This window comes from Clinocottus analis, unplaced genomic scaffold (genome assembly GCF_023055335.1).
Source record: "Clinocottus analis isolate CAN_PGR_092001 unplaced genomic scaffold, fCliAna1.0.p SCAF_14, whole genome shotgun sequence".
Lineage (NCBI taxonomy): Eukaryota > Metazoa > Chordata > Actinopteri > Perciformes > Cottidae > Clinocottus > Clinocottus analis.
Window position 1 is genome coordinate 4,885,664 of NW_027175865.1, and position 16,521 is coordinate 4,902,184.

Below are 16,521 nucleotides of genomic sequence, written 5' to 3' on the forward strand. Positions count from 1 at the left end.
ATCTGCTTGCTGGAAGAACATCTGTCTAATGGCTAACTACGGGCCAAGACTATGACATCACCGTAATGCACCCTTGAGGACCAGCGACAAATTTAGCCATTTGTGTTACATCGTCAAAAACTAAGAAGCATGCTTGAAGAAATTCTGTTAAACCTGCTCAAAAGAACGGTGACAAGTGCTTCCTGAGGAAATGCTATTGGATGTTTCTGTGGCTCTAATGTATTTTGATTTCAGTGTCTTAATATCAAAAAGCATGCTTGCAAGTAACAGTTTGTGATATTTTCTTGATAATTCTAAAATTGTTCATTTTGTCAAATATCTGAAAATAGACAAATTGCCCTCAAAATATCTTGGCACTCCATTTGGAACCATCAAACCAAAAATCAGATAAAACCCACATGTGTTGCATCATACAAAGAAAAGCAACAAACAATTACTCGCTGAGAGGTTGCAAAATGCCAATGTTTGTTATTTTTATTTGAAAATGAAAAATCTCTTTATTAAAGCAATGAATCTGAATGATCGAAACACCGGATGTATAATTTTTTCTGCTCATTTATCAATAGACCAAATACTTGTGTGAGTGCTCGATAAAATTTTTTAAAAAGATGAGAAATACTTTTACACCCCCACACTGAAGTTTGAAAATTTTATTAAATGCATTGCTAACCCTATTTGTCCACTGAGGTATGTATTAGTAGTATGTAAAGGTTTTACTGGTCGAGCCTACTTGAGATAAAAACGTAGCTATATGTGGGCCCATGACCTGAAAGGTGTTTAACATCAATTACGCATCCTCAAAATGGACAAAAAAACAATCTCCTCATTTGTCTCCACAAATTTGACATTTACAAACGACAATATGTTTTGAAAATCAGTCCTATTTTGATGCATTAAAAGCTACATAGTTTAAATGTCCTTATATAGAGGAAAATAGATCCATTCTGGTAGCCAAATCCCACTGGAAGTCACACAAATTGATGTACCAGATGGCAACAGTGAGAGCATTAGAAAAAAATTATGTTGCTCAAGAACATCACTGGCACACTGACTGCCTGTGGGGGGGTGTAGCATAGAATCAAAGACTGGATGAAATACACTAAAACCTCAACCTAAACACTTTCCAATGTACAGAGGTTTAATGCTGTCGGATGACAGGTGACAGAGCTATGCAGAGTCTACAAGTACATCTTGCTTTGTAATTAAACTCTGGGTAGCTAGCTACTGGCTGCGAGGACCAGATGGGAGTTAGATCACAGTTTGAGTGCAAGACTTTGCTTGCTAAGTTACAAAGACGCGCTCATGGGAAGAGAACACAGAACACATGAAAGAAACCAAGGAAACTAGCGAATAAGAAACCGTGAACGACAGAAGGAAGAATACCTCTGTCGGTTTGCCACTTGGATTGAATAAAAGTATGTTTCAAGGTCAAGATAAGAAGTCATGCTAAATGAAAGTCTAATGACTGCGGTAATTGCCAAATTGCTGGAGCTATACTGAAAAGGGATATGTCGAAGTCTGAGGTCACTTATCTCTCCTGAGTGAAATCATATCAAGTGCCTAATGATCTCCTTCATATATTCCGATGAAGCTTTGGGAGCATTTTTAATGGAGAGGTGCCATCATCAGAGCTGGATTCATTCCTTAAGTGTCTGTAATATCCTCCTTGTTCTCACTAACTAGGAATACATCCGCTTAAAAAAAGGAAACATGCCTTGAAGGTCACAGGTTGAGATGAAAAACTCCGGGAGAGACGAAGGAACCATAAGAGGCCTACAAAAACTTTAGTGTCTTTGATTTTAGTATCGCAAGCAAAGGATTGCCGAGGGGGAAGCAGCAAAAAGAAAACAGCAACAAGAACATGAAAAGTAAAATGCCATCATAAATAATAAATTTAAGATCTATAACTAAAACATTTACATGGAGCGGAGAACTCGTTAAAGTCCAAAGCCCGTGGCATCATTATACTGAGGAGTTTAGTGAAAGGTCGAGACCAATCCGGATAATTACCTACAGCTATATGTTTAATGGACACAGTGGAATTTTCAAAAAGGAGCCACGCGTTACTCAACAAGATATGCACTCTAAAAGAGTACCCTCGAAAAAGCATCCATCGTCTCGTATTTCAGGCTTCTGGAGGCCTACAACAAAGCAGCAGATATTGGTTTGCACCGAAGCGGGGTCAGGGGGAGTAGGGAGGAACTACTCCAATGTTGCACCAAAAAGCTCTTTGTGGTCCTCAGGAGCAGACTTTAAGATTATTGTTACATTCAGCTTCACAAGGCATCGGTGACGGACATTTGAATCATGCTTGCCGTAGTGAATATAATTTTTCGCAGTATATTTAACGTTTGTTCCTTCAGAAATGGCATGCAAGTGTGACTTCTTTCTTTTTGGGGCTTGTACAAAAGTCAATAAAGTATTCCATGAATACAAGTTTGACAGATAGTCACAATCTCTCCTCGTCATTGTGGTGGTTTGTTTACACCTACAGTCTATGGGCATATCTATGTGTTAAACTTGCAGTATTTTTTATTCCTCACAGGTCATTTGGTTTGTGTGCCCTCTGGCGTTTTGGGGAACAATGTAACAAATAGCGCATGGTGTATAAACGCCCCTGGTCATACTGGAACATGGCTCCAAACAAAAAATGGAAACTACTCTTGAAGCTCGGGTTGGTAATGTTGAAAAACTAGCAAGGGTATGCTAGATTTTGAAAACAACCTTCCTTTGTTGCCAACTTTTTTTCTATAAAAAGCAGCTATTCAGCACCAAAAGTTGCTAAATCTAGCAAGAAAGTTGCCAGGTTGGTAACATACCCAAAAATGTGAACGCTAACAAAGCACATGCCTATAAAAAGGGTCATTATATCAGGTTATAAAGGTACAAATCAAGAGAAAAACATGATAGAAATCCCTACCCCCTCCCAAAAAAAACCAAGCATGGTAGGTATCAAATTAAATATAAAAAAACAGGGCTTCAATAATATATAATCCCAATGTACAATCTCTAAACACAACTCAAACAATAAATAGGATTAGGGTTGAGGCTTAAAGGGCTACGCTGGAAGCTTGTGAAAAACTCAGAGTATCTGAATATGTGCATGCACGTAGGTAGGTAGGAAAGCAGGCAGCCGTGCAATCATTTCATTTGGGCCAGATACAATTATTGGACCGGCTTATTACAGCCCGACGACAGCCACAGATATCTTCTTTTTTTGTAAAAAAAAAAAAAATTGATTTATTGATTTCTGTCAGAGTGTAATGAGAATTTCCACAAAAACATCAAACATGTTTTTGAAGAAGATTACCAACCTTGCCTTTTTAGGTCAATTTTAAGCAGAATGAACTGCAAAGTAAAGCCCAAAGTAATACTTTCTGCATCTGCATGGAAGCACGCTGTACCGCAATTTTGTCTTTGGCCCACGTCACTGCAGACCATCTATGCTCTGCTCAACATGTATGACCGTGCATGGTAAGAGACTTATGAACACGCCCTTGTATGCAGACACCAAACTTAGGACACTTTCATTTTAAAAGTAGACAGCCTACAAACTGACTGCATCTTCACCTTCTTTTCTCCTGACAAAGCAGGAGAAGATATGAGGGAAATAGTCGCCTCACCATGACATCCACATGGTGATTCAGAGAAGAAGAAAAAAATGACAGTCTGCTGCTGCGACTCAATAACAGAGTTGAAGAATGGTTGCCCTTGCATCTTTCCCCCGCCAAGCAAAAAACAGCGAGACAAAGCTGAACAATAAAACCAAGAGATTCTAAAGATGACAGCAAATTTCCAGGGTCTTGGTGAAAGGCGAAACAAACTAAGCCTCATCATCAAGTGGGTCGGTCCATCCCCGTGGTTGGAAAATGTAGACGAACAGCGGCTGACGAGAGGCAGTGTGGCACTCGGGGCAACGATTAGCATTTGGAAAGAAAGGCGCTTCTACTCCTGTGGTGCTAGATGTCTCAAGGACACATTAAATTGAGGAGTTGGCTAGGGAAAGAATTATTTCGATTTTTTTAATTAATTTTAGCAAATCTGTTCTGAAGACTTGGCTCGGGCAGGAGGAGGCATCATAAAAGGCTAAGTGAGGAGGCAGAGTTGTCTCTGCAGACTGACATGCAGTAAGAAGTGACTGCAAGTGGATTGAGAAAACATCTTATTCCGACTTCATCCGGTGGCCAAGTAAAATTTTAAGTCATAACTATGCAAAATACCACTCTAACTTCTTTTATCCGCTTACCAAAATACTGGACAAGTAAAGCAGGGTGTTATGGTACAACAATACTGACACATGAGTGTTTCCAGTTGGGTTAAAAGAAAACAAACACTGCCCTCATCCAGTTTTTATTATTTTTGGAGCAGTAACCCCCTTAGAATGGATCAAAAAGTAAAAATGATGGGGTAAGGGCGCATGGGTAAGGATCTTACCCTTCTGTAAGATGGCCGGATTTTAATCCCGGTTAAGAAAAATGCAGCTTGGAACAGCGACAAATCTTTTTCCCTTCAGGCGTGGTCAGACAAGATTGTACACGCTATTTAAAAAGCTATAAATAAATAAAAACATAACAGGTGCGGCCATTAATAGGGAATAGTAGGATTTCTTATTGAATCACTTTTGGCTCCCTCTAAAAAAAGCATACACATATATATATATATATATATATATATATATATATATATATATATATATATATATATATATATATATATATATATATATAGCCACTTATTTAATGCAACAATTATTTTCAAATATAGTTTTAAAAAAAAGCAATCAGTGATAAACCCAAAATATTTAACTTTAATACGAAGGAGTTGCTTTTCTTTTGGAGATGTCTTAAGGCTGAGAAACTGTTTATCCAACAGCCTGCAAGTGCACTGATGCCTGCTGTGGGTTGCCTGAGTCATACTATTTTCAAAGCACTCCTTAAGACATTTTTTTTTTTATAGCAGCAAGTTAGCTGCTTGCCAACAACGTCCACAGTTTCCATGAGAGGAACCTTCTCTCAGCCAGCACTCACATTACATTGTGCCTTCTGTCACTCTGACTGACATGAGATGATGGTGGAAGGCAGGTGTTAAAGTGATGACACTGACCCGAAGGACTGAGCTGAAATACAAGCCACTCCAGTATCCCAAGGATTTAGGTGTGCTCTTCCTCATGAATAAATATATAAGCAAATTCAATGTCAATACGTGACAACAACAAAAAAGTAATTATTTCCACATTATTGCCTAAGACATTGGAGTTCACTAGGAAACTGTCCAAAGAAATGTTTATTCTGAAAGTTCTGACTAAACTTATAAAGCAACTTAAGCAGACATCTCTATAGGTCTATCATGGCCGGATTTAAACCGCTTACATTGAAGATAAAATGCAGGTGATTAATTCCAATCTCGATTTCCCTCTCTTTGTCTGTTCTACAAAATTGTCACCATTGCCATGCAGAGATCTGAAACCGTCATCAGTTTTCCGAAGTCAGCCGTAAATGAGGTATGCAACAGCGAGAGAAAGTGAGTTAACATTTTCACACTTGGACGACGGAATTAAATACATGGGTGCTTCAGTGACAATAATTATGAAGTTAAAATTCTGAATGTATCTGTCATTAAACTTTGATAGCTTGTAAAAACATGAAATGTCCTAAAATTAACTTTAGTCATCAAGTACAGTGGAAGAAGAAAGTCTACATTACTGGAGTCCACTGTGCTCTTACACCTAAAGGTCCGGATCTTGAATCGGACCACTGCAAGCACGGCGCATTGTTTACATTGAGCAACTTGTCCACTTTGCGGCCACAAAAAGTCCAGAAATTGTGAACAAAAGTCACAAAGGTGTGGTGGAACTGCTGCTTGATTATTGGTCAGCTAGTTAAACAAGTAGCTAACTAGTAAACTGTGCTAGCTAGTCGTTTATAGTCTTATTTATGGTCTGATAAACATCAAATTGATCCCCTTCAGTGGTAGCTACTAGTTCCCCAGTTACCCGACAGAAAAAACAAACTTGTTCTTAAATGATTCAGTGACGTGCAAATGGTACGGTTAATGGGATTGGTTCATTTCTGGGGTTAGTGGTCGGCGACAACCCCTTCAAAGCGGAACAAAGATTGGTTGTTCAGTCTCCACCAAGTTTTGACAAATACAAACAAACCTCACCAATGGTGGTTAACCCTCAAGGCTGGTGCCATTTGGTCCTCCAATTGGCTCCAGCCCTAGACTCTGCACTATCTTGTTTCATATCTGCTCACCCAAACTAGCTGCCAGTTGCTCTTTTTGATAACCCACTATGATATGACAGCCGCCTGACAAGCTCGTATTTCTCAGCCAGTCACAGATTGACAACCTATTCCAGCTGTCATTCTGTTCTGCTTGACATCACTCGATTCGTCCGCCTGCCAATTCTTTTCCTCTGCCCTGGGCCCTACTCCACCCACTCCTCAAGACTCCTCCATTAGTCTGTGCCCTGCAACAAAAGCAACACCGGGCAGTTGTTTCCTCGCCTGGAAGTCAGTTAAAACAAAGCTGTGGCCCCAGACTATAATGCCCCGTAATGTCACACCAGGTAGGCTGGCCCGTGGCAAGGCTGTGATAACAATGTCATCCTGTCTCAATGGGCCAATGAGAAAGAACACAAAGACAACAGCTGAACAATAGCCACATCTGCAACAGAAAAACAGGCCGGGTGTTGACAAAAAATGGAGACGCCCTTTGGCAGATATACAAAGGGCACAGTAAAGCTACACCTAGGAATCATTTTCAAACCAACAAATGAAATAAATAATAGACAATAGGGATGTACCAGTGTTTGGTCCAATGCTGTGCTGCTCATATACTCATACTTATGAAACAACTTGATACAACTGCACCCGATACCACTGCGGCAACATGGCATTAACTTCTTAATTCTAGTCAGTTGAGTCGAATGAACTGACCAGCTGCATCGATGACCCCCATGCAACAACAGGTTCAAACCATCAAAACAGGAGGGCTTCATTTCACATGTCCAGGAGAGTTAACGGCGACAAAGTTGAATGCATTGTGGCTGAGGAAGAGTTGTATCAGAGCATTTGTAGCTGACTATGACATAAAAACTGCAGTACTAAAAAAGAAAACAGAGGAACACAAGCATAATCAGCAATAATTGGAAAACCAAATAACTGACTCGTACTCTCAAAATACAAAAATATTCAAGAGGCTTACAACAATCTTACCTTGCAACAAGGAAAGGGAAGACAAGACTCAATGAAGACAACGGTACATAAATGACAACAGAACACGAGGCATTCAGGAGCAGCCAAATTGATTGTTTGCCAATCATCTAACCAGGGAACCAGCCAATTGGCATATCGGCACACACAGAATTAAGCAAACAAATCTCAGCGTGATTCTTGCAGATAACCAACTCGCTGAGAGCCCAAACGCCTAAATTGTTACACAAAGCAACTAACAGCTAGTGGCTAAAACTACCCGACTTTCATAACCTCTGCTTTGGGAATTTATTTGATTAAGCCAGCTCTGATCTACCTACCTGGTTTTACTGCTGATGCCTACCAGTGAATTCCTAGGGAGTTTCTGCAAAGTGGTGGAGGGTTTAAATGGAAAAGGAGAAAAATTACTCAAGAATAAGCTGAGCTGAGCTATTTTAACTATTCAGTAATGCTTTAGAGATGCTTTGAGCAGCTGATCGTATTAAATGGGCTCTGCTGTAAGTAGACTACAGAAGACATTCAATTTAACCTGCGGCTGAGGCAGACAAAATAGAAAATCAACCCTATCCTCTATGCATAAAAAAAAACCTAAAACAAAACACAAACATTACACATGAACATGTGCACACACAAACAAACTGATGAAGCACGTTTTGGAACAATGAAATCTCTCTGGCTCCAACAACTAAAACCTCCCTCAGATTGGATGCCTGGCAGGCATTCATTTCTCCTCTCCCTCTCCGCCTCCTACCAACCCACCACTGTGTCTCTCGCTCCTCCTTTCTTCTCCTCTCTGTATGCAGGTGCGCTCGCCCACAGAGCTGCACGCTGACTGCTGTCAGTGAAAGGACATGATAAGCACAGATCCTCTCTGTTCCCTCTGCCCCCACTTTCCACCCCGCACCATCCAGAGGACGTCCAGGACCACTTCAAAGCCGGCGGGAAGGAGAAAAGAAAAATACAGCACGGCTGAGCCAATATTCAAGGAGTGTTGGACCAACTGTGATCTTCAGTAAGCAGCTTCGGGGCAACGCCACGAGACCGTCATAACACACATATATTGGGGCAAAATTATAACATGCATCATATACACGCAACTTTCATTGATTAGTCCTTAACAGGGGTGCAACACATGCAGTGTGTATTTACAACCCCTTTTATAAAGTCTAAGAATACACCCTGTAAACTCTTGCCAAAAGTACTCATTGACCGAGATAGAAAAGTGAAGGGATGTCTGTTGGTAGTGGTGCTGGGGGGGAGGAACTCAAAGCATGACGGCCGACTGCTGACCTGTCACCCATTTCTACTTCTGACAAGGAGCAACTCTCTATCGGGGAAACACACGAGAGAACGCACTCGCGCGGGCATTCAAAGAAAGGAGCGCCGTCAATTACGGCGCCGCATTTGCGAAGCGTACACGTCGCTCCTTCTGTTTTTCCCCAGTCGGATGGGTTCTGCAGACTGGGCGGTCATGGAACGACAATCGCATCAAAGCGCCCGTGACAATACAGAACAAACAGCTCGACGGAAGCTGCATCAGCCGCGCATCTCCACTTCTACGGGACACACACACTTATGTGCGAGTAGGCGCACAGTTTGTCTGCGTTTCCCGTCGATGAGAACACAGCGGATGGATTTAGTTCTGCTACACAGGGTCGTCTCTGGGCCTGTTCCAGGATCACCACCAGGACAGGATACAGTGTTAGACCGGAGGCCCTCAATATTTTTTCAGCCAAGGACGCCTTATGAGATAGAGAATGTAGCGGGGAGTCGGACCCCTTCATGTATGCTCGATTTTTTAACATTAAAAAAAAATGTGACGAAATACATTTGTTACGATTAGAAAGTAAGTAAATAGATATTAGGTCTGAGGTCAGAGTGTGCTTTCTAAAGAACACTCGGAAATTTAAACTTGTGACAACTATATTAAATAACTTGAATTGCTTCATTTGAGAAATTCTTAAAATAAAACCTTTCATCAGCGGCACCACCGCAACCTTGAAGTAACATTTCCAAAACGCAACACTTAGATGAATAAAAGTCCAGTGTCAAAGCAGTGGTTCAGTCCTGTGCAAACAATGACTGCGTTCCATTTCAGCCACTAGCGGCTGTGAGGAAAATACTCACACTTCAAGTGTTATAATCTACTTCAAACTGACCTTCAAACCAAAAAGAAACAATTAAAACTTGAGTCCTGCTGGTTAGTGAATGTCCAGTACTGCAACCACTGCCATCTACATCCTGAATGTAGAGATCTGAGCACCAGACTTGGATGTAATCAGATGCTTATGTTGCACTGTCGCCATTGTTTCAAAGTTTTAAGTGTCCACGATCACACGCTTTAGCCTCCAATAAAGGGCGCGCAGTTGGAACACAATGCTCAACAGCGTCAAGGACGATGCTCTTAAATTCTCATTAGCGAATGGCTGCCAGCAGAAGTACAACGCCTAGGGTTGAAAAGAATTGGGGCAGAGGTCCGGCTCAAGGTAATTTTAAAATGACTAATAGCCGTGGATACGTGGTGTCGTAGCTTATGCAAACAGAGGGTTAAGCTTAAGCCCCTCCCTAACTCCCCCTTCATGTAATTAAATGTAAAATTATACAAATACTTAAACTTGCTCTGGACATCCTGTGAAGCTTTTAATATGCAGTTGAGCACACAAACACAAATATCGCTCTGGATGTGCTGCAGAGGCAATTCATCAAGCTAACAAATTGGGCTACCTCTCAGTGCCATTATCCTCCATCAAGGCATCCGTGACTCACGTGGCCTCCGGGCTGCTGACAAGCACCCCTTGTTAGGTGGCAATCTTGCCAACGTTTTCGGAATGGCCCACAACCAAATTGGCTGACAGGCTAAAGTGAGGGATGAAAACTAGGGCGTCAGCTACCACTTTCATACAGTATATTGCCCTGCAAAAAAAAGCTGAACGCACAAACCTTTTTTATTCATAATGATGATAATCTCAGAAAAGAGGGTATGAAGACAGGAGGAAGAGACTCAACTAAAGCTACAGAGAATTTAAATTGGACAATATTCAAATTCAATGTTAACCTCGTACAAATAAAAACAAACTTGCAAATCGGGTATGAAATTGTGTTTTATGCCCTCTATCGTGATTTCCGGTGGTGTCCCCACGCCAAATGCTTCTTCCCATCTTGTATGTCCAGCACACAGGCACACACACACACACAGTGTGTGAGCTTTCTCGTGTTGTAATACATGCGCAAGGACGCCCGGCCTGCAAGGCTGGAGTAGAGACAAAAAGAGCCGCAGCCAAAATAGTCATTACCTCTGGCACTGCTGTGAAACGGCTAATAAGTTGCCGTGGTAACTCCAATCTATTAAACTAAGAATAATATCAGTCTAGGAAGCCGGCCTGTAATAACAGAGGATGAGCGCTCACTCAAACCCGTTTCTGCTGCAGGTAACTGGACACCGTCTGAACGCTGAATATTTCATAAGCTGTTGGACAGACAGTCGAGGAGAGGGGTGTTAGGCAGCGATCACAGCTCCAGCCAAGTGTCTGGTAGGAAGATCAATCGCAACTTATTCTCCATTTTCCCACACTACAGCTTGAGCTCACATGTTGCTGGACCAGCAGCTGATTATTGTACGTACGGCCTAATTTACTTTGGGCAGACATCATGCTTTGTGTGTGGGAAAAAGACAGAAGGGAAGAGAGGCAGAGAGAAAGGAGAAGAGAGATAACACATAATAGCTGCAACTCCCTATAATATTTCTTGCTTTTCAAAAAGAAAAAAGCTGAGGTGGTAGGAACACTTGTGGGGGAGACTTCATTTTCACAGCAGTTAACTTTGAGCAGCAACAACTGTATCTTTAAAAGGTGGTCAGAAAGATTAAAACGTTCTTTTCTGAGGTGTTCACTGATATCAAAGTGTTTGATGAAGTAGAGGATTGCACAAAGTGACAAGCAACATTTTAGATGGAAAAAATACATAAATAACAAATCCCACTATCCCAATTTCAGGATGAAAAATCAAAAGCTTCTGAATATCGTTCGCTTTGTGTCCGGCACGACAAACTTCCTTCCTCGATTAAAAAAGGTCTGAGCTTCTGCATCACGCTCCATCTGTAGCGGTAGAGGGGTCGAGCTGCCGGTTGATCAGGATATCAATGGAGACAGCGACAGAGGTTCTCACTGCACCCAAGTATTGCAGAGTTCAAGAGGAAAAGAGAGGTGAACGAGAGGATGTGGGCGAGCGGCCGGATGAGGGCAAAGAAAGAGCAGAAATGAAGCAATGTGTTCTGATTATTTAAGAGCGTCATTAGGCAGTTTTCCAATGGCTCTTGGGCTGAATCTTTCATTAACCTGGTGAAGCTGCTGTAGCGAGTGTGCACACAGATGGCACACAAATGCTACAGGAGCAGATGGGACAAATACTACAACCCTAACCGTCACCCACCTTGAAACAGAACATAGTCTTTTCAATTTACCTTGAAAACTTTGAGATTTAAAGCCTTTTTTTTTTAAATCCCGCAAAAAAAAACAAAAAAAAACAGATTTCTGATTTTGCCGTGGAAGCATTTTGGCCCTTTAGCAACTAGCACCAATGACTATGCCCACAACAAACATTTGGTTTGCTTGTGAAAAACAATGCAAGTTACCAAACTCTCCGATTCTACTCAGATTGAGTAACAGTCGTGACCAATCCGCATTACACGCCGAGTATATTTACTATTATTTTATAATTGTACTCAAAATATAACACTCAGTAGGCCGACTGTAGTTTTAGTCTCTTAATTTTGCTCAAAGTACACCAAACTGATGCATTTAACTTTAAAAGTTAAATCTCCTCCACTACATGACTCATTCCACACAGCTTCTCCAGTTTTCCATTTGTTCCAAAAATGTTCTGTTTGTTTTGTTCCATTTGTCTCCGTCTCTTGTCTCCAGTATAAAGTGTCTTTGCATATCCAGAAAATCTATAAAAGTTTGAATTATTGTTATTATTCCAAGGGGTCATGGCCCCGTAGTTACTTGTACCGGTGACCAACAGCTGAAAAAACAAAGTATTTAATTCACAGTCCAGAGGGGGATCGGAAACAAAGCAAACCTTCTTACCACGCTATCTTCTTACTAGGCTGTAGTGGACTTTGCCACCAAAAGCTAACACCCTGTAAGAGACACTGTGAGCATCCATTGAACATCCTTTAACAAACGTCCAGTCACGTGAAGCGGCAGCAGATCTTGTCGACCGATGGAAAAAGTAAGAATGCTAGTGTGTTGTGAACGTAAATGTCCGGTGCTGCTACACCCAAGAATCCAGCTCATTACCACCTAATCCCCCACCACTGACTCTACTGTCAGAACAGACTGTTGCCTGACGTGACAGAGGTGCAAAAATGGACCCTAAGGAAAGCTCCCTTTCACATGTACGTGCCGCACCCTTGCACAGCTATCAGCCTTGTTAAATGTTCCCTCCTGCCAACTTAATTAAGAGGACAAAGATGAGTCAACTCATGGAGAAGGAACAAAAAGTTTCTCCTCCGAGAAGCACCAGTAGCAGTTTGACAGACACTGGTACTTAACTGGTATCAGCAGGGTTGAGGAGTTGCAACCTCCCACATAATAAAGTTTAGTTTGCAGTCATGACAATATTCAAAGAAAACCATCCACTGACCTGTTGCCCTGAGAAGATGAGCATTAAATCGTGGTTGGTTAAAGAAAGTAAAATGACTCGGGGCACAACCTCAGAAATTAATTGCTTTCATGACCAGAGAAAGACAAACAAAAGCTCACTTGAATGCCAATTGAAGCCCATCTGGTCTTACATTTTTACAAATATTAGAAAACCAATGTGAGCAGGGCCAAATAACAGACGAGGCATATCGGGGACTTGCCTACAAAATTGTGTTTGCTTAGAATAAGCTTAACATTTTGGTGCTTGTAAATCCAATATTCATTCTTCAAATTGCCAGTTTATTACCGGCAGATAATTTGAAGCTCTGTGCAGAGAGTGAAAAAAATAATCAATAACCGCATCTAGACGACAACAGCAGTAATCATGTGTGTCTGGGAGTGACGGTCCACTTCCAATCAGCACCCTGTTTGCAATGCCTGCAATTGTAAAATACACATTTCCGTTTCTCACTTCAAAAAAAAGAGGAAATTATAATATGGTATGCAACATAATCATAAAACCATGCATTTTGTTGAGGGACCCAGGCTAATCTCACTTCTGAGTGTCAGCGGTAAATACCAGAATAAATCTTTGCGTAATGTCCCATTTAGTATTCTTGGCATAAACGGTACCAACAGGGGTCAGGTTTGTGTGCTAATGTATACAACAACTCTGGGGTTACAGATGCCATGCACACTGAAGAGTTGAGTGTTAATGAACAGAGGGCAATGGTTGCAACTTCGCAGCAAGCTGAGAAGCAGGATTACACAGAGTCAAACGATAACTAGAGGAAGTAGGTGCATATTGCAAGATTCATGAATAGCCAACCACAGATATGTTTCTGGTGTAAAATGGTTTTGATAGATGTTTTTCCCCATATACAATAATGCTCATTTGCAGTCTGCAATGCAGCTTCTAGTCAAGTGAACCACCCTTCTAAATATTGTGGAAAGCATTACTTTGTCGGCTGAAATCACCGTTTGGCACATTTACATCTGCAACAGAAGGTTCCATCAACAGTAAACTACTCATAGCTGCAAGGGCCTATGAACTCATGGGTATCAAAAGGCGTCTTTGCTTTCTTTTCCGTGACATGTTGCCAAAGAGCTGTGCAGGTTTAACGGTGGAGACTGGGTGGCACTTTATAGCCTCACGCTGAGAGAAAACGGCTCCCAGTTTCACCGTGAAGTGCACCAAAAAAAAACTCCATCGGTGATAGAGCAATTGTGTGACCACCCGGGCATTACTCGGGTATTACTCGGGTATATGATGTCTGTGAGAAAACAATCCGAGGCCTAATGAGTGTGTGACACGGGAGACTACTCATTAACAGGTCTGAGGTCAGTCCTCGGCGCGCATTCCAGTCTCGAAGCGGCACCAAGATCCCCCTGAACCTCGCGGACTCCTTTCTCTCTCGCGCAGCCCCGAGCATCGGCCATAAAATGCAATCAAGTTATCAGCATAATTGAAGAGGCAAGTGTCACCCTGAACAAGATGGAGCACCTGTCCTTGAAAATTAATAAATGAATGCATCTGTCGTGCTGTCCGCCCGGCGGAGCGCCACGGGGCTGGAGAGACGCTCTGCAACCAGGCGGAAGACACTTATGAGCCCATGTGACACGGTTACGACGCGGACTAATCCTGCATTTTGATGACGGACACGCCAAACAGGATCAGGTAATTTCCGGGTTTGTGTTCGGATGACAACTTGCACAAGAAAAAGAAGAAAAAAAACTGTATGCACAACTCACTCGGCAAGTTGCGTGAGAGAATCCTTTCCAGCAGTACAAAAAAAACGCCTCAATCATTCATATCGACCCCTCCTCCTCCCGCTGAAGCGATGATCCCCGATATAAGCAGCAACGTCCATTTCAACTTCACCAGCTGAACACCGACTTGAGTGCTCAATGCATTAAAAAAAAAGAGGCGAGAAAAACGCACGCGCTGGGCGCGGACACGCCGTGCAATGATGTCTGCCACCCGTTTCTCCCGCAACCTAAACAAAAGTTGTACCCGCAGCTGCAGCCTCCCTCGCCCTGCTGCAGCTATTGTTGTTAGGCTGTTGTAAAGCAACACGGGGGAAAGAGAGAGCAGTAAAACCGGACCGGTTAGCTGCGTGTCATCCGGTTCCTCGACATACCAGGGTTTCCTCAGCCGGGCCATTGGCCTCATATCAAAGTGTTTGTCCCAACGACTTCAGGGAAAGAAAGAAAAACCTGTCGTTGGTCATTATGAGAAAAAAAACTATCATATTGAATGTGAGGAGCTAACGTTAAGAAAACATCTAACTAGTTAGTTGTGGCATCAAAGCAGTGTTCAAAACACTTTTAAAAGGAGTGAAATAACACACGCTATCTTTATCGAACATACATTATTTCTTAAATGACACATTGGAGTTGTTCGGAAGAAGCTCCTTCTTTTCTTTCCTTGGAGCAACTGCAACCGGGGAATCAAGCTGACCTGACGCACGTTAGCCAAGTTAGCTTACCATGGATCAAACTCGTGGATGATGCTCTCGAACCGGATCACCGCAAAAAGTCTGGAGCTGAATCCGGCCAGGCAGGCCAGGAACAGAATGCTGAAGGAGAGTAGAGACTGCCACCCTGCCGGCTGTGTCAGTCCACCAGACAGGCCTACTTTGCCCCCTCCGCCACCCGCGGCGCTGGGTCGGCTGTTTCCGTGCACCGAGCCCCCGGCATTGGTGGATGCTTTGTGCTTGCCGTCGCCGGCTGCGTGGTGTTCCGCCATTTCTGCGTGCGGTGTCGGTTGGATTTGCTAGTTCTCCCCCTCCTGCCACGCTCCCTCCGCGCCGTGCTGTCGTAAACTCCCTTAGTTTTGTGCGCGCTCTCCCTTGGTTTTCTGTCTTCTGAGTCCCTCCGTGTTTTTATATATATATATATATAAATAATATATATATATATATATATATTTAAATTCAGCGTCGGTACTCCGCGAGACCGCCGTTACATCCCGAAGCGCATACTCATGCGCCACATACCGAGCCTGCAACAGTCAATTCGCCACACGATCGAACGCCGGTGGAAAGGGGCGGGGCGGACGCGATGGGCGGGGCGTGAGAAAGCTCTCGCGGCCTCTCACAGATCGACAGGTACGAAAGGGCAGTGGCTTACGTCTGTCAGCCAATCAGAGCGCAACATTGTCGAGATAGAAAGATGAGTCCACCAATGGAGACAAAGTACATTTTGGTTGCCACTGATTGAAATGAGGATTACCCCCTGTTATAGATATAAAGATTGAGGCATTCGGTTGACCGCTATAAATACAACCCGTAAACTCGGCTTAAAGTTGGCTTTATTAGTGACTTTTATAGAGAAAAACAAAGAAAAGATAATGCACACGCAGTCCAAAGATCTGCAAGAGAATTTGTCCTTGCAGCTAAAAGCTATAGACAGGTGTGTGAAGATAAATGTTCTCTGTGAGTGCAATATTTCTGTTGCCCTTGGATGTTCTGGACTGGGTGTTGGAGTGGTAATAAAGATTGATGTGTCTCATCATTATTATGTCCCCCAGCTAAGACAAGAACACAGCATTCATCATTCTCTTAAACTCAGGATGTACTTTCACAACTCCCCCAAAGCCTTGGAAGCCTGTATATTGGAATAAGACAACTTTTTTTATTCTAACATTTCAAATGAATGCT

At 42.5% G+C, this 16,521-nt stretch overlaps 1 protein-coding gene across 1 annotated transcript in view; it reads right to left on the reverse strand.

Moving 5' to 3' along the window:
- Positions 1 to 15,853, reverse strand: part of LOC137784826 (dolichyl-diphosphooligosaccharide--protein glycosyltransferase subunit STT3B) — a 69,927-nt gene extending 54,074 nt beyond the window's left edge. Inside the window, exon 1 of the mRNA XM_068575771.1 lies at positions 15,349 to 15,853. Within this exon, the coding sequence (XP_068431872.1) occupies positions 15,349 to 15,608 (260 nt within the window). The 5' untranslated portion in view covers positions 15,609 to 15,853. The remainder of the gene's footprint in view (positions 1 to 15,348) is intronic.
- Positions 15,854 to 16,521: the final 668 nt, after the last annotated feature.